This window comes from Eimeria tenella, genomic scaffold, assembly GCF_000499545.2.
Source record: "Eimeria tenella Houghton genomic scaffold, Eth_scaff185, whole genome shotgun sequence".
Lineage (NCBI taxonomy): Eukaryota > Apicomplexa > Conoidasida > Eucoccidiorida > Eimeriidae > Eimeria > Eimeria tenella.
In genome coordinates, this window is record NW_013541686.1 from 5,901 (window position 1) to 21,380 (window position 15,480).

Genomic DNA, 15,480 nt, shown 5'->3' on the forward strand with positions numbered 1-15,480 from the left:
ATGGGTCTAGCAGCAACTAAGTTTCCTTCGCTGTCGATTTCTCTTCCAAAGCGATCAAATCTCAAGGGTTTTGTTTTTTTCAAAAGTTCTCTTTCTTTTTCTTCTTCCTGCTGCCGCCGCCGCTGCTGCTGCTGCTGCTGCTGCTGCAGCAGCAGCAGCTGCTGCTGCAGCAGCGGATTCGTCGCCCCGATCCCCGCCGTGAGCTGCCCGGTGCTCGCCTTTGCCTGCTGCGCAGCAAGAGCAGCAGCAGCAGCTGCTGCTGCTGCTGCTGCTGCTGGGCTCGTGGTGCTGGGAGTTGCTGCTGCAACAGCTGCAGCAGCAGCGAGGGAAGGGCCAGACGCGGCGCCCGCCGTTGCTGCTGCTGCTGCTGCTTGCTGCTGCTTCAGCTGCTCCTGAATCTGCCGCTGCAGCGAAGCTGCCTTCTTCGCTTTCTCTAAAGCTTCTCTTGCTGCTGCTGCTGCTGCTTGAATGCTAAACGGCAGCTTCAGGCCCCCCGCTGCACCTGCTGCTGCCGGCGCCGCTGCTGCTGCTGCAGGGGCTGCTGCTCCCGGAGCTGCAGCAGCAGCAGCAGCAGCAGCAGGAGCCTCAGCAGCACCTCCTGCTGCTGCATTGTCGGCTGTGCCATCCTAAACAGAGTACGTACACCACAACAGCAGCAGCGATGGCATACAAGCAGCAGCAGCAGCAGCAGCAGAGTCGGCAGAAGAGGATTCAGTAGCAGCAGCAGCATAATCAGCAGCAGCACCAAAATCAGCAGCTGCTGCTGGATTACTAGCAGCAGCAGCGGAATAGGAAAACGACCGGCGGAATCAGCAGCAGCACCAGAACGAGCAGCAGCAGCAGAATCACCAACAGCACCAGAATCAGCTGCAGCCGCAGAATTAGCAGCAGCAGCAGCAGCAGCAGCAGCAACTCAAGAAGCTAGAAGTGCCTCCCATTTGTGGCAGCAAGTGGTGTTCGAGGTGTATATACACTCCAGAACTCACTCGCTCCCATCTGGTCTTTCTTCGTTTTTGCTGCTCTTCTGCTGCTGCTGCTGCTGCTGTTCCCTTGCCTGCTGCTGCAGCAGCAGCTGCTGCTGCAGCAGCAGAATCCGCGGGACCCGCGGCCTCCATGGCCGTGTGCTGCTGCTGCTGCTGCTGCTGCTGACCAGTTGTCTGCTGCTGTTGAGGTTGCTGCAGCTGCAGCTGCAGCTGCTGACGCTGTTGCCTCTCTGCTGGTGCTGCTGTTGCTGCTGCAGAAGCTGCAGCAGCAGCAAAATCCCGGGAAAAGAATCCAAAAGATAAACACTAAATAAAATAAAAGAGTTAATTACTTAACCAGATGAAGTGTACGTACACTACGCCGAAAAGGCCCAAGGAAGCCTCTGCCGCAGCTACTGCTGCTGCTGCATGCAGCATGCAGCCGCAGCAGCAGCAGCAGCAGCAGCTGCGTTGCCGCGTTTTTTGCCGCTACTCTTCACTATATTTCATTTTCTATTAATTAAAATTAATTTAAAAGGAGAAATTCATTAAAACTCTTTCATAACTTCAAATTCAACTACGTGAGAAGCAGCAGCTGCTGCTGCAGCAGTGCTGCAGCAGCGCTACAGCAAAACAAAAAAGGAATTAAAATTAAATGTTTTTTGATTTTGCTGCTGCAAATGAATTTATACTTTTGAGGTGTACATACACCTCGTCATACACCGGCGCAGCAAGTCCAGATCCAGGTGTATGTACACCTCAGTGCCCAGTTCGTACACCTCTAAACCCTAAACCCTAAACCCTAGTCGAACTAAACCGCAAACTCTAAACCTCAGGAGAAGAACTAAACCCTAAACCCTAAACCATCGACACTCCTAAATGCTCAAATTAAACCCTGAACCCTAAACCGTAGACAAAACCAAACCCTAAACCCTAAACCCTGGAGAGAAACTAAACCCTAAACCCTAAACCCAGAATAAACCCTAAACCTTAAACAAGAACAAAACCCTAAACCCTGAATCTTAAACGCAAACTAAACCCTAACCAGAAGCCGAACCCTCGACCCTTAGCGTTAAACAAAAGCGCTAAACCCTAAACAAGAACCAAACCCTAAACCCTCAAATAGAGCTTAACTCCAAACCCTAAACAAAAGCTAAACTCTAGACCCTGATCAAAGGGTAAACCCTAAAGTGTCAATCCTGAACGAAAACAACCCTAAACCCTAAACAAAAACTAAACCCCAAACCCTAAACAAAAACTAAAACAAAAACTAAACCCTAAACCTTAAACACAAACTAAACCCTAAGAACTACACCCTAAACCCACAAACTAAACCCTAAACCCTAAACCCTAAACCCTAACAAAAAGAGGTTGCTCAGCATGTAGCTTTCATTCAGTCGCTCGGGCGCCCCCTTACAAGCGCACCGTCAAAGCCCCTGCTGCTGCTGCAGCGCAGCAGCACCTGCTGCTGCTGCTGCTGCTGCTGCTCCGAAGCAGCACCTGCTGCTGCAGCGAAGGATCGCCTGCAGCTGCTGCTGCTACGACCTGCTGCTGCTGCAACCTGCTGCTACTACAACGCAGCAACCCCCGGTGCTGCAACGAAACAACCAATGCTGCTGCTGCAACAAAACAACCCCTGCTACTGCTGCGACGAAGCAAACCCTGCTGCTGCTGCTGCTGCTGCAACGAAGCAGTTCCTGCTGCTGCTGCCTTCAGACTGTCGGGCCTCGCAGCAGGTGGGGCTGCGCTGCTGCTGCATTCCTCCTCCTTTGCATGAGCAGCAAAAGAGAAAATGAAAAGGAAGGAATTAATAGTAGATAATTACTAATTATTATATTTACTTACTTACTATTATTTATTTATTGAGTCACCGGCTGACTTTATTCATTTCAAGCGCCCCGGCTGTACAGGCTGTACAGCTTGAGGTGTACGTACACCTAGGGTTTCGCCACTTTTCACTAAAGACACTTCTTGGCATTTTTGCAGATTTCCAACTCCAAAAAGTATTTTATTTTGCATTTTTGAAGAATTAAAAGACTTAATTGATTTAATTGATTATTAATTCGACATTTGCGTCGTGGATTCAAGAGTGGCATTTGGGTGCATGCGTTCGGGTGTACGTACACCCCGCGGGCCCGCGAGCGAATTGCAAAATGCTGAAAAGATCAAATAAATTACAATTTACAACCTCAGCGTTTAGTAGTTTTAGCTTAATTTATATTTTTGAAAATAATAACAAACAAAAGTTCTCATTTCAGGGGCTTTAGGGTCTCTTCAAAAAAGGTCTTTTTGCGTTATTACCCCGCGGCGAAAAGCCCATTAGTAATATCTCTCATATTTTTGTTTTTCATTTTAAATTGTCCCTAAAGCCTTTTATTCTATTTATTTGATATTCAATTGGACTTCTAACCATTCAGATTTGAAAAAACCCACTTCTACACTTTTGTTGTTTAATTCCATTTCTTCCGAACTAGGGTTTGCTGCAGGGCAGCGCCTAGCTGCCTCCTGCGACCCGTTCCCAAACCGCGACCCCAAACCCTAAATTAGGGTTTAGGGTTTATCACTTCTCGTCGAAGGCTTTGTGGTTGGGCCCGACTCCGGGTTCCACAATCCCGTCTTTGGTGGCTCTAATTGCCATAGACAAGTCTGGCACCATATGAAGCCCCGACTTGGCCACCCACCCCAAACCCTAAATTAGGGTTTAGGGTTTCGGGTTTATTCCTCGTCCAAAATTTTGCGTTTGAACAACTCCCGGTTCCACGATCCCGTCTTTGGCAGCCACAATTGCAATCAAACCGACACGTCTGGCACATAGGAAGCCCGCACTTGTCCAGCCGCCCGAAACCCTAAATTAGGGTTTAGGGTTTACTCCTCATCGAAAGTCTTGCGATTCAGCCCGACTCCCTGCTCAACAATGGCATATTTGGGGGCCACGATTGCAATTAAACCGATGAGTCTGGGCGATAAGGAGCCCCCACTTGTCCACCCACCGGAAACCCGAAATTAGGGTTTAGGGTTTAGGGTTTGGGGTTCACTCCTCGTCGAAAGTCTTGCGATTCAGGCCGACTCCCGGCTCGACGAGGCCGTCCTTGGCGGCCATAATTGCAATTAAATCGACGAGTCTGGCAGCATAAGAAGCTTCATTGTCGTACCAAGAAATGAGTTTCACAAAATTAGGGTTTAGCATAATTCCCGCGTTTGCGTCGAAGACAGTGCTGCACTCAGTGCCCAGTATATCCGAGGACACCACGGGCTGCTCCGTGTAGCCCAGGAGGCCCCTGAGGGGCCCCGCAGCAGCAGCAGCTTTGACCACCTGCAGCAGCTCGCTGTAGCTGCTGCTGCGCTGCAGTCTGCAGGTCAAGTCAATCAAAGACACATCCAGAGTTGGCACTCGAACTGCCATCCCCGTGATCTTCCCCTTGAGCTGCGGGAGGCACCTGGCGACAGCTTTTGCTGCTCCCGTGGCAGCGGGAATGATGTTGCCGCCTGCTGCGCGGTTGCTGCGCCACGCGTTGCTGCTGCTGCTGCTGCTGCTGCTGCGGGCCTTGCTGCTGCCGCTGCTCGCCGCGTCCACCGTCTTCTGCGAACTCGTGACTGCATGCACTGTCGTCATTAAACCCTCTTCTATCCCGAAGTTCTCGTCCAACACTTTCAAAAGAGGAGCTAATCCATTTGTCGTGCAAGAAGCACAAGACACAACTTTCATCTCCGGAGAATATTCTGTTTCCGCGTTCACCCCCACCACCAAAGTCGGGGTCACTTCGTCCTTCGCCGGCGCAGATATCACCACGTGACGCGCCCCCTCAGGCCTAAAACCAGCAGCAGCAGCAGCAGCAGCAGCACGTGCAGCAGCAGCAGCACGTGCAGTAGCAGCAGGTGCAGCAGCAGCAGGTGCAGCAGCAGCAGGTGCAGCAGCAGCAGGTGCAGCAGCAGCAGGTGCAGCAGCAGCAGGTGCAGCAGCAGCGGGGGAGGAGCAGCACGGGAGCCGGCGGCAGGGGGAACGCGGAAAGTATAGCAGCAGCAGTGCATTGAAAAAAGAAACAAAAGACATTTAAACGTCATTTAAAACTCATTTAAAAGTCACTTAAAACTCGTTTAAAAGTTATTTAAATGTCATTTAAGAGACATTTAAAAATCATCTAGAAGTAATTAAAAAGTCACTGAAAAGTCACTAAAAATTCATTAAAAAGTCACTTAAAAGTAATTTAAAAGTAACTCAGAAGTCATTAAAAAGAAGAAACAGAAGCCATCAAAAAGCAATTAAATTGGACTAAACGAAAGAAAAAGAGCTTTTAAAAAGGCACCTAAACTGAAGTAAAAAGAAGAAACAAAAGCAGTCGAAAAGGCAATTTAATGGAATCAAAATAGGGAAAGAAAAATATTAAAAAAGGCACTTAAATTGAATCAACGAAAGGAATGAAAAGTATTTAAAAAGACATTTAAGTTGGACCAAAAAAGAAAGAAAAGCATTTTAAAAGGACATTTAAACTGAATTAAAAAAAGAAATAAAAGCACCTAAAAAGGTATTTAAATTGCACCAAAAAAAGAAGAAAAAGGCCAAAAGACAGCAAAACGCCCTGGACGCATTTGAGGGCCAAAAATAGCGGAAAAACGCCGAAAAGCTCCCAAAAAAGAGCAAACAAAGAAGAAAAACGAAAAAACAACAAAAGAAGGCCAGAAAATGAATAAAAGAGGAGAAAAAAGAAAGAAAAATGGAGAAAAAAGGGAAAAACGCGCGAAAACGGACCTGTTGACGTGCTTGCTGGCGAGATCGAAGGTGCAGAAGGCGCCCGTGCTTTCGCAGACAAAGTCCGCTCCGGTGTCTGTCCACCTGATGCTCGAAGGGTCTCTTTCTTTGGAAAGCTTTATTTCATTATTTTCAAAAAATAACTTTCCATCTCTTGATTCCACTTGGCCTTTGAAGCGCCCGTGCACGGAGTCGTGCTTTATCAAGTAGGCCAAGTACTCCGCAGACAAACTCGAGTTTATGTGCGTCACTGCCTGAAACGAACCAATTTTGTTGATTTAATTCGATTTAATTCATTGACTTTATTCTTTTATTCATTTATTTCACTTTATTTTGTTTTAATTCATTTTAATTCATTTAATTTGATGGTTTTTGGTCCAAATGGCACTTTATTTGAAAACATTTGAATAATATTTGGTTTTACACTTAGAGTTTATGTGCGTCACTGCTTGGAAATAAATCCAATAATTTAATTCAATTTAAATTTAATTAAAACTAATTAAATTAATTTGATTTAGTTTGATTAAATTGATGTTTTTCAGTTCAAATGGTGGTATCTTGAAGGAAATTGGCTTTGATTAGGGTCTAACTCGCGCTAAACCCTAAACCCTAAACCCTAAACCCTCGCTCACCATGTCTTTTCTTTTGCTTGCAATTCTAAACACCAATCTCCCAATTCGCCCAAAGCCATTAATGCCTATGCGAATTCTTGGCTCGGTTCCCGGAGCTGTTCCTGCCCACAAACCCTAAACCCTAAACCCTAAACCCTAAACCCTAAATCCTGTCCCAGCAAATAGTATACACTGGCACCGGGCCACTGCAGCAGCCAGGAAGAATGTCCAGAATCGACGAAACGGCCCTAAACCCTAAGCCCTAGGAAACCCTAAACCCTTATCAGCAAACCCTAAACCCTAGCTAGAAACCCTAAACCCTAAACCCTAAACCCTCGCTCACCTGTTGCGGGCTTGGCGCTGCTGGAGTAAATCTGCAAGTGGGGTTTAGGGTTTACGAGCCGCGGGGCGTTCAAACCCTTGCCTGCGGAACCCCTTCCTGCAACAAACCCTAGAGAAGACTCTGCTAAACCCTCGAAGAAATCAGAGGATAAACCCTCGTCCAAACCCTCTTCCAAACCCTCGCTAGGGTTTAGGGTTTCCACCACTGCGCCCTCCGGCAGGGGCTTCAAGTTTCGCTCCGTCGCCAGCAACTCCGTAGCCAGCTCCTGAAACAATCCAAACCCTAAATTCCAAACCCTAAACCCTAAGCCCTCGGCAAAACCCAAACCCTAAACCCTCGCAGCTGCTGGTTCCTCCCCTCGAGCTTGTGAAACCCAAAAAGCGGCTCCTCGAGCTCAGCGTCTCGACGCCGCCTCCTAAACCCTAAACCCTAAACCCTAAACCCTACTTTGACGAGTCCGCAGATGCTTTGAGGGTTTGCTGCTCCGGCCTCCTCGAGAGCAGCCAGCAAGGGCTGGGGATCGGATCCCAGTTCTTGCATTGCGTCGATGACGACAGCTTTGAGTTCGGAATACGCTAAAATAGGGTTTAGGGTTTGGGGTGTATGTAGAGCGCGGTCGCAGAGGGAGTCGGCGGCGAGCGCCAAGTATGAATTCGAGAGGAAGCAGCCGCCGTTTTGAATTCTTTTTGGACTTAAATTTGAAATTGAATTATTTTTATTATTTAAAATTAATTCTAATGAAGAAAAGTCTTCATTTCCTCCAGCTTTCCCACCCCAGACCGCCGCCCCCGAGGTGTACGTACACCGCGGGTGCTGTCTGCATACACTCGGCAAAGAGTGCAGCGCCGAGCAGCTCAGCCAGTCAAACGGCTCTGCGCGCAAACCCTAAACCCTAAACCCTAAACCCTAAACCCTAGACCCTAAACCCTAAACCCTGAGCTCCAAACCCTAGGGGCTCGCGGCGGGCGCAGGGAGAGCCTGCTGCCGCAGTTTCAGCGCCAAAACGCCCGCGCAAGGGATTGGCTCTCCACACGAGGGTTTAGGGTTTAGGGTTTAGGGTTTACCGAATGTGTTGTGGAAGTAAACCGTCAGGGCTTTCCCTCCCGCGGGGTCGGTGAAGCGGAACTGTCGAGGAGCAAATATGTGAATCGGCTCCTGCTGCTGCTGCTGCTGCTGCTCGTCTTCCTCATTTGCTGCTGCTGCTGCTGCTAGAGTTGCTGCCTGGTTTGCTGCTTCTGCTGCTGCGTCGGCGAAGCTCTGTGCTGCTGCTGCGTCGTCGTCGTCTGCTGCTGCTGCTGCTGCCTCTGCAAAGAGCTGCGCCTCTGCTGCTGCTGCTGCTGCTGCTGCTGGGGCGGCTGCTTGCGCCTCATCTGCCGCCTCCTGCTGCAGCTGCTGCTGCGAGTCCTCAAACACTAAACCCTCGTCCGAGGGTTTAGGGTTTAGGGTTTTGGAGTCCTCCACGAGCTTGAGGCCATAGGCCGGCAGCAGCGCAGCAGCGCCAAGACAAAGAGAGAGACAAACCCTCATTATTTTTAAATCCTGAATGCGCACACAGGGTTTAGGGTTTAGGGTTTAGGGTTTAGGATTTAGGGTTTAGGGTTTAAGGTTTAGGGTTTAGGGTTTGCAGTGCTCGCGCTGGGAGCTGATCACTCTGCACGTTTCCTCGATTGCTGCAGCACACAGGAGGCATGCGGGGTAGGGTTTAGGGTTTAGGGTTTAGGGTTTACGGTATGTCGGCGCAGTGGGGCGCGCAGACAGCGGGCGGGTGTCGCCGAAACCCTAAACTCCAGCAGAACTCCAACAAGACAGGAACGACACATTAGGGTTTAGGGTTTAGGGTTTAGGAGTTGCTGACCTTAGAAGACAAAGACAAACACTAATTTGCCCCATAGGCCCCAAAAGACTAAAAAAGAAATCCACGCAAGTCCTAAACCCTAAACCCTAAACCCTAAACCCTAGTCCTGGCGGGCGGAGGGCCATTCCCCCCGGAACACCCAAACCCTCGGACTAGACCTTGCAAACCCTAAACCCTAAACCCTAAACATCGTAAACCCTAAAACCTAGAGCGAGAAAACTCTGCCCCCAGAAACCCTAACCCTCATTCGGCCCCACAGCCGCAAACCCTAAACCCTAGCGCGAGCACATTCAAGAACTTCTCTACACGGTAAGCCTAAACCCTAAACCCTAAACCCTCATCGCCAGCCAGCGGTGGTAGTGGGAGTTCAAATATTTGTGTTCTCAGATAAGATATAATTGGAGAGGCAATAGCCTCCTTAACAGCAGCAGAAATTGCTGCTGCTGCTGCTGCTGCTGCTGCTGCAGCAGCAGCAGGCAACTCCTAAGGTTTCGTGCTTAGCAGCTGCAGCGCGTGCTGCTGCTGCAGCTGCTGCAGCGCCTGCTGCTGCTGCAGCAGCAGGCCGCGAGGGTTTAGGGATCGCAAACCCTAGGCTTGATTATTAAAAAGAGGCTTAGAAAAAGAACGAGGGTTTAGGGTTTGCCAAACCCTAATTTCATAGACGCCCTCGCAAGTCATCCAGCGCTGCAGTACTCAGCAGCTGGCGGTCTTTGTCTGAAGCTGCAGCAGCAAAACAAATAAATAAAATAAATAAATGAATTGATAAATTAAACAATTAAATTAAATAATTAAATTAAGTTAAAAAGAATAAACAGCAGCAAAACGAACAGGATGGGCCTCCGCACAGCAGCAGCAGCAGCGTGAGGGTTTAGCGGGACCAAGACCCCCCACCCAAACCAGGGTTTAGGGTTTAGGGTTAAGGCCCCTCACCCAAACTAGGGTTTAGGGTTTAGAGTTTAGGGTTAAGACCCCCCACCCAAGATAGGGTTTAGGGTTTAGGGTTCAGGGTTGACCCCCAACCCAAACTAGGGTTTAGGGTTTAGGGTTTGCCTTCAATAACGTCAATGAACTCTCGCATAAAACTCGGCAAGTGAGGAGCATCCAGCAGCAAGTCTCTATAAAGGCCTTCTCCGTCTCCAGTAAGCCCCATGAACTCCCTCAGGCTGCAGCCACAAACCCTAAACCCTAAACCCTAAACCCTAGTTCTAAGCTCTAGTTGTAAACCCTAGCGCTGCTAGGGTTTGCGGGGCCGCTGGAGCCGCGGCGAGGGGAGCCCTGGGCATTCGCGAGTCCCCACGCGCTGCCTCCACCCCCACGAAACCCTAAACCCTAAACCCTAAACCCTCACCCTTGTTTTAGGGTTTCGGGAGGAAAAGCTGGAGACGCCGCCACGGCCACCATGTTCTTAAAAAGCGTTTTGCGCTGCTGCTGCTGCTGCGGCTTGTCCGAGGTCAGTTTGTTTGCTGCCAGCAGCAGCAGCTCCAGCAGCAGGGCCTGACGCAACACCCCCAAACCCTAAACCCTAAACCCTCGCCTGGAAGCCCCGCTGCAGATCACTTCTTTGCTTCTTCAGCAGCCCTCCTATCCCCCAGGAGCCCCAGCAGCCCCTAAACCCTCTCCCCCCCCAAACCCTAAACCCTAAACCCTAAACCCTCACCTTCTGTGCCTCTTGAGTTGCCCCCTCAATGCCTGAGAAAACCTCCAAAGCTTCTGCTGCTGACATGCAAAGCAAATCCCCAAACTCTCGCCTCGCCAAAACCCTCGCAGCTTCCGCGTCCAGCAAGCCCGCGCTGCTGCTGCTGCTACTGCTGCTGCTGCTGCTGCTGCTGCTCGGGCTCGCTGCGGCGGGGGGAGGGGGTATCGCTGCGTTGCTGCGGCGCAGCAGCAGATTCGCAACACGGCAGCAATTAAGACTCCAGGAAGAAAACAGGACTCAAACCCTAAACCCTAAACCCTAGTGCCAGCTCGCAAGTGACCCCGATATGCTTTATGGCAGAGACAGCAGCAGCAGCAGCCCCAGCAGCAGCAGCAGCACCAGCCTCAGCAGCAGCAGCTGCTGCTGCTGCTGCAGCCCCAGCCAGTTTCGCACGGGCTGCAGCAGCAGCAACAGCAGCCACTACAGCAGCACCAGCAGCATCAGCAACAGCATCAGCAACAGCAGCAGCAGCAACAGCAGCAGCAGCAAAACATCAACAGCAGCAAGTGGAACTAACGCAGTTTCTTTCTTTTTCTTCTTCTCTTCTGTCAGCAGCAAACGGCCTCCCAACTGGTGGCGGCGGTCCCGCTCGCGCTCTTGTCGCATGCGGCCCAATTGGCTGCAGCAAAAATAAATAAATAAAAAGTAATTAATTAATTTAATTAATTAAATTAAATTAATAGTAGTAAATAATAATAACACTATTTAAGTAATAAAACAGGTCGAAGTTGCGCGAACTGGAGAGAGCCACAGGTGCATGGGCCTGCAGCAGCAGCAGCAGCTGCTGCTGCAGCAACTGCAGCAGCAGTCGCAGCAGCAACTGCAGCAACTGCAGCAGCAGTCGCAGCAGCAACTGCAGCAACTGCAGCAGCAGTAGCTCACCTAAAGGCCGACTGGCCGCCTCCGCCGAGGCCCGAAAGCGCGTTGGAGCTCTGCAAGCCCAGCCCAAACCCCAAACCCTAAACCCTAAACCCTCCCTCTTGGCTCCCACTAGCCCTCGCCCGATCCGCTGCTGCGCTGCTTCCAGGTCCCACCGGCGCTGCAGCTCGCCAAGCCCTAACCCCCACCCCCGAACCCAAACCCCAAACCCTAAATCCCAAACCCTAAACCCCAAACCCTAAACCCTCACGGCGCTGGAGGGCGTCCTGGCGTGGGTTGCTGCTCCCCTTTTTCCAGAAGCAACTTCCCAGCCGCCTTCATCATGGTGGTGTTTGTCTCTGGGCTGTGCGGGGTTGGCCTGGGGGTTGTAGGGGTGCTGCTGCTGCTGCTGCTGCTGCTGCTGCTGCTGCGCATGCAGCTCCCCCAGAGTCGTGGGGCCCTCGCGCTGGTGTGGGGCCTGCCGACGCCACCCCACACTTCTCGAGTCCAAAACATCCGTCATTAAACACCGAACCCTAAAAGGGAGACTTTTGTCTTTCGCGAGGGTTTCCACGGCGTTCATTCGCGAACAAAACTCCCCGTACAACCGCCACTGCAGCGCAAACCCTAAACCCTAAACCCTAAACCCTAAACCCTAAACCCCAAACGCGCGTCGAGAGGGTTTCCACCGCGCTTTTTCGATAACAAAACTCCCCGTACAACCGCCACTGTAACGCAGACCCTAAACCCTAAACCCCACACCCTAAACCCTAAACCCTAAACCCCACCTGGGGGTTATCGAAGTGGGGCCCGACGGTGTGGAGAAAAGCCCACCCCCCACCCCCCAAACCCTAAACCCTAAACCCTAAACCCCACCTGGGGGTTGTCGAAGAAGGGCCCGACGGTGTGGAGAAAAGCGCAGAGGGCTTCGACGTGGTGGACTCCCTGGTCTTTGGAGTTTGAGGTGTCTATACACTCGGAGCGTTTCTGCAGCAACCTGTCTATACACTCCAGCAGAATGGCCTGCGATATCATCTTCGACTTCAGCAGCTCCCCCACAAATATCATGTTCCCTGCGCGCAAACCCTAAACCCTAAACCCTAAACCCTAAGCCCTAGAGCCTGCGGGGGCCGCCTGCGGCCTCCGCCGCGCCCGCTTCTCGCGCGCGAAGCCGCCGCACCCCCGCACCCCCAAACCCTAAACCCTAAACCCCAAACCCTAAACCCTAAACCCCAAACCCTAAACCCTACCTGTCATTGTCTTTTTGTAGTTCAATTCAAACTCGTAGGCGTCGTCTTCGCTGAGGCCCTGCGGGACTGCAATTGGCTCCAAGTTGGCGTTGAAGGAGTCTTCGCACTGGTCAATAAGAATCCTGCAGCAGCAAACCAGCAGCAAAACTAATTATTTATTTTTATTTTATTTAATTAATTTATTTAATTATTATTTACTGGCTTAGTTTTGGAGACAGAAAAGAGGAAGGGACGAAGCGATGGAACCCGCATGTTCCGCTGCATCGCCAGCAGCAGATCAATCCCTGCTGCAGCATGCTGCTGCTGCTGCAGCAGCAACAGCAGCAGCAGCAGCAACAGCAGCAACAGCAGCAGCAAATGAGTTACCTTCGGAACTTGGTGCTCCTGTGGTCGTCTTGAAGGAGCTCTTGGAAGTCCGTCTTCAGCTTTCCGCAGAGCATCACGTACATCTGCAGCAGCAGCAGCAGCAGCAGCAGCAGTTGCAGCAGCGCAGCAGCAACACAACAACAGACGCAACGCAGCAGCAGCTGCAGCAGAGCAGCAGGCCAGCAATAGCAAGCAAGCAGCCGCAGCAGAGCCCCGACACCACACCTCCAGAGCAGCAACACAGCAGCAGCAGCAGCAGCAGCAGCAGCAGCGGACTTGTATGAAGTGGTGCTGGGAAACGGCCTTGTCGAAAATCATTTGCATGAGGGCCTTGACTTCTTTTTCTTGTTTAATTCCAGCATTTAAAATTTGCTGATAAATTCTGTCAAAACGTTCAATTGTGAGTTTGTTCAGCAGGCCCTTCAGGTGCCGCAACAGCACCATTTGCGCGTCCCTGCAGCAGCAGCAGCAGCAGCAGCAGCAGATGCAGCGCACGCCGCAGCGGAAGAGGGGCGGCATGCGCCACAGCAGCAGCAGACGGAGCAGCAACAGCCCACAAACCACCAGCAACCGGCAGTGCAGCAGCAACAGCAGCAGCAAAAGAGCAGCAGCGGCAAATCCAGCAGCAGCAAATGCAGCAGCAGCGGCCACTGCAGCAGCAGCAGCAGCAAAACCCCACGCGAGCCAATTCTGGCGAAACAATCTACAAGCCAGGCAGCTCAATTAATATAACTTGCCGTTAAACTATTTAAATATTTATTACTAATTTATTTATTATTTTTTATTTTTTATTTTTAATTCTTTAAATTAATTTTATTTAATTAATCTTGAGGGCCCCACGGACTCCTTTTGCTTCTCCTGAATGACCACCCAAGAGTCCTTAGAAGGCGCAGGAAGTGTTGCTGCTGCTCCTGCTGCTCCTGCTGCTGCTGCTGCTGCTTTGGGCCTTTCCCGCCTCACGCTGCTGAAGTCTGGAGGCTTCTCTTGAGAGAAGAAACCCCCCAAAGAAGCAGCGCCACGGGGGGCCCCCGGGGGCCCCGCCGACCTGCAGCAGCAGCAGCAGCAGCAGCAACAGCAGCACGTCACTCTACCGGTGAAAAGGCACGCAGATAGCCTCTCCGGATATTTTCACAGTTTATAGCTTTTTCTGCAAAAGATTGAACAGACACGCTGCTGCTTAGCATATCCGCAGCAGCAGCAGCAACAGCAGCAGCAACAGCGGCAGCAACAGCAGCAACAGCAGCAACAGCAGCAGCAACACAGCAGCAGCAGCAACACACCGTGCTGCTCCGAAGCTCCTCATTGTGTCTTCATGCGCTCCCGCGTCTCTAGGCCTTCTCTGCCACTCCTGGTGGTCCATAGCGCCTTGCTGCTGCCTCGACCTGAACTGCTGCTGCTGCTGCTGCTGCTGCGGGTGCTGCTGCTGCTGCTGCGGTGGCTGCGGATGCAGTGCTGCCTGCGGCAAGAAGAAGGCGCCGTCCGCCAGGCGGAAGACAGCATTCACTTTGGGGGGCTGGCAGCTAGGGTGTCCTTTGATTTTGGCTAGGAATCCAATGGAATAAACTGCTGCTGCTGCTGCTGCTGGAGCTGCTGCTGCAGCAGCAGGGGGGGACTGCACAGGCTTCTCCTCTTTCTCCTCAACGTCGTCGTCGCCCCACGCGTCCTTCGGGCTTGTCTTCTTTGCGCTGCTGCTGCCGGCTGAAGCAGCAGGTGCTGCTGCTGCTGCTGCTGCTGGAGATGCTGGCTTGCTGCTGCCTGCCCTTGCTGCAGCAGGCTTTGGAGAAGCAGCAGGCGACAGCCGGCCTCTGCTGCTGCCAGCAGGAGAGCGAGACCGCCTCCTTCTTGGGGAGGCTTCCACAGGCTCTGGGGTGGCAAGAGTTGCTGCTGCAGCACGTGCTGCTGCAGCAGGTGCTGCTGCAGCAGGTGCTGCTGCGGCAGGTGCTGCTACAGCACGTGTTGGTGCAGCGGGCGCTGCCTCAGCAGGCGCCGCTGCAGCAGGTGGTGCTGCAGCAGGTGCCGCTGCAGCACGTGCTGCTGCAGCTGGTGCAGCTGCAACAGGTGCTGCTGCAACAGGTGGCGCTGCAAGTATCGCTACAGCAGGTGTTGCTGGAGCAGGGGCTGCTGCAGCAGGTGCAGGTGCTGCTGCTACTGCTGCAGAGGGCATTGCTGCAGCAGGTGCTGCTGCAGTGGGCATTGCTGCAGCAGGTGCTGCTGCAGCAGGCGCTGCCGCAGCAGGTGCTGCTGCAGGCGCTGCTGCAGCAGGTGCTGCTGCCGACCCGCGGCCTTCAGCGGGTCTCGGAGATGAAGTGCGCGGCGCGGCGGGCCTTTGCTGCTGCTGCTGCTGCTGCTGTGGCTGCTGCTGCAACGGCGGCTTTTGGGATGTCTTCGGCATAGCCAAGCTATCTCTCAGCATCCCCGGGAGGACAGCAGCAGCAGCTGCCGCTGCTGTTGCTGCTGCTGCTGTTGGTTTGTCCTCTGGAGTAAAGACAGCCACAGGGATAGTGCTGCTGGCCATAGGGAGCGGTGTGGGGCGCGCCCACTCAGGCGACCGCGGCTTCTGCTGCTGCTGCTGCTGCTGCTGCGGTTGCTGCTGCTGCTGCGGAGGCCTCTTCTTTTCCTCCGCCTTCATTGCGTCTCTCTTCCCTCTCGGGAGGGCAAAGCGCTGCCACTGCCCCGGCAGCAGCTGCGTCTCTGCGGGTTGCTGCTGCTGCTGCTGCTGCTGCGGCCGCTTCACGGTTGGCCTTGACTTTGGCCACACAGGCGCAGCGCACGGCTATTGCTGCTGCTGCTGC

At 52.4% G+C, this 15,480-nt stretch overlaps 3 protein-coding genes across 3 annotated transcripts in view; all 3 read right to left on the bottom strand.

Annotated features, from left to right (window-relative positions):
* Nucleotides 1-1,115, bottom strand: part of ETH_00016490 (U4/U6 small nuclear ribonucleoprotein, putative) — a gene marked incomplete at both ends in the record, with an annotated part of 6,983 nt that extends 5,868 nt beyond the window's left edge. Inside the window, 2 exons of the mRNA XM_013373961.1 lie at nucleotides 18-626; nucleotides 987-1,115. Of these exons, the coding sequence (XP_013229415.1) occupies nucleotides 18-626; nucleotides 987-1,115 (738 nt within the window). The remainder of the gene's footprint in view (nucleotides 1-17; nucleotides 627-986) is intronic.
* Nucleotides 1,116-3,993: 2,878 nt separating this feature from the next.
* On the bottom strand, nucleotides 3,994-8,190 carry ETH_00016495 (glyceraldehyde-3-phosphate dehydrogenase, putative; the record flags this gene model as incomplete). Its single annotated transcript, XM_013373962.1, has 8 exons — nucleotides 3,994-4,771; nucleotides 5,710-5,963; nucleotides 6,342-6,442; nucleotides 6,664-6,759; nucleotides 6,817-6,928; nucleotides 7,111-7,220; nucleotides 7,467-7,535; nucleotides 7,728-8,190. The coding sequence occupies 8 exons, from the start codon at nucleotides 8,188-8,190 to the stop codon at nucleotides 3,994-3,996; spliced, it is 1,983 nt and encodes a 660-aa protein (XP_013229416.1).
* Nucleotides 8,191-9,557: 1,367 nt separating this feature from the next.
* On the bottom strand, nucleotides 9,558-15,317 carry ETH_00016500 (MIF4G domain-containing protein, putative; the record flags this gene model as incomplete). Its single annotated transcript, XM_013373963.1, has 12 exons — nucleotides 9,558-9,681; nucleotides 9,867-10,012; nucleotides 10,176-10,389; nucleotides 10,732-10,833; nucleotides 11,097-11,146; nucleotides 11,344-11,685; nucleotides 11,949-12,145; nucleotides 12,323-12,444; nucleotides 12,689-12,771; nucleotides 12,965-13,142; nucleotides 13,533-13,733; nucleotides 13,969-15,317. 12 exons carry the CDS (start codon nucleotides 15,315-15,317, stop codon nucleotides 9,558-9,560), a joined length of 3,108 nt encoding a protein of 1,035 aa, XP_013229417.1.
* Between the last annotated feature and the right edge of the window lie 163 nt (nucleotides 15,318-15,480).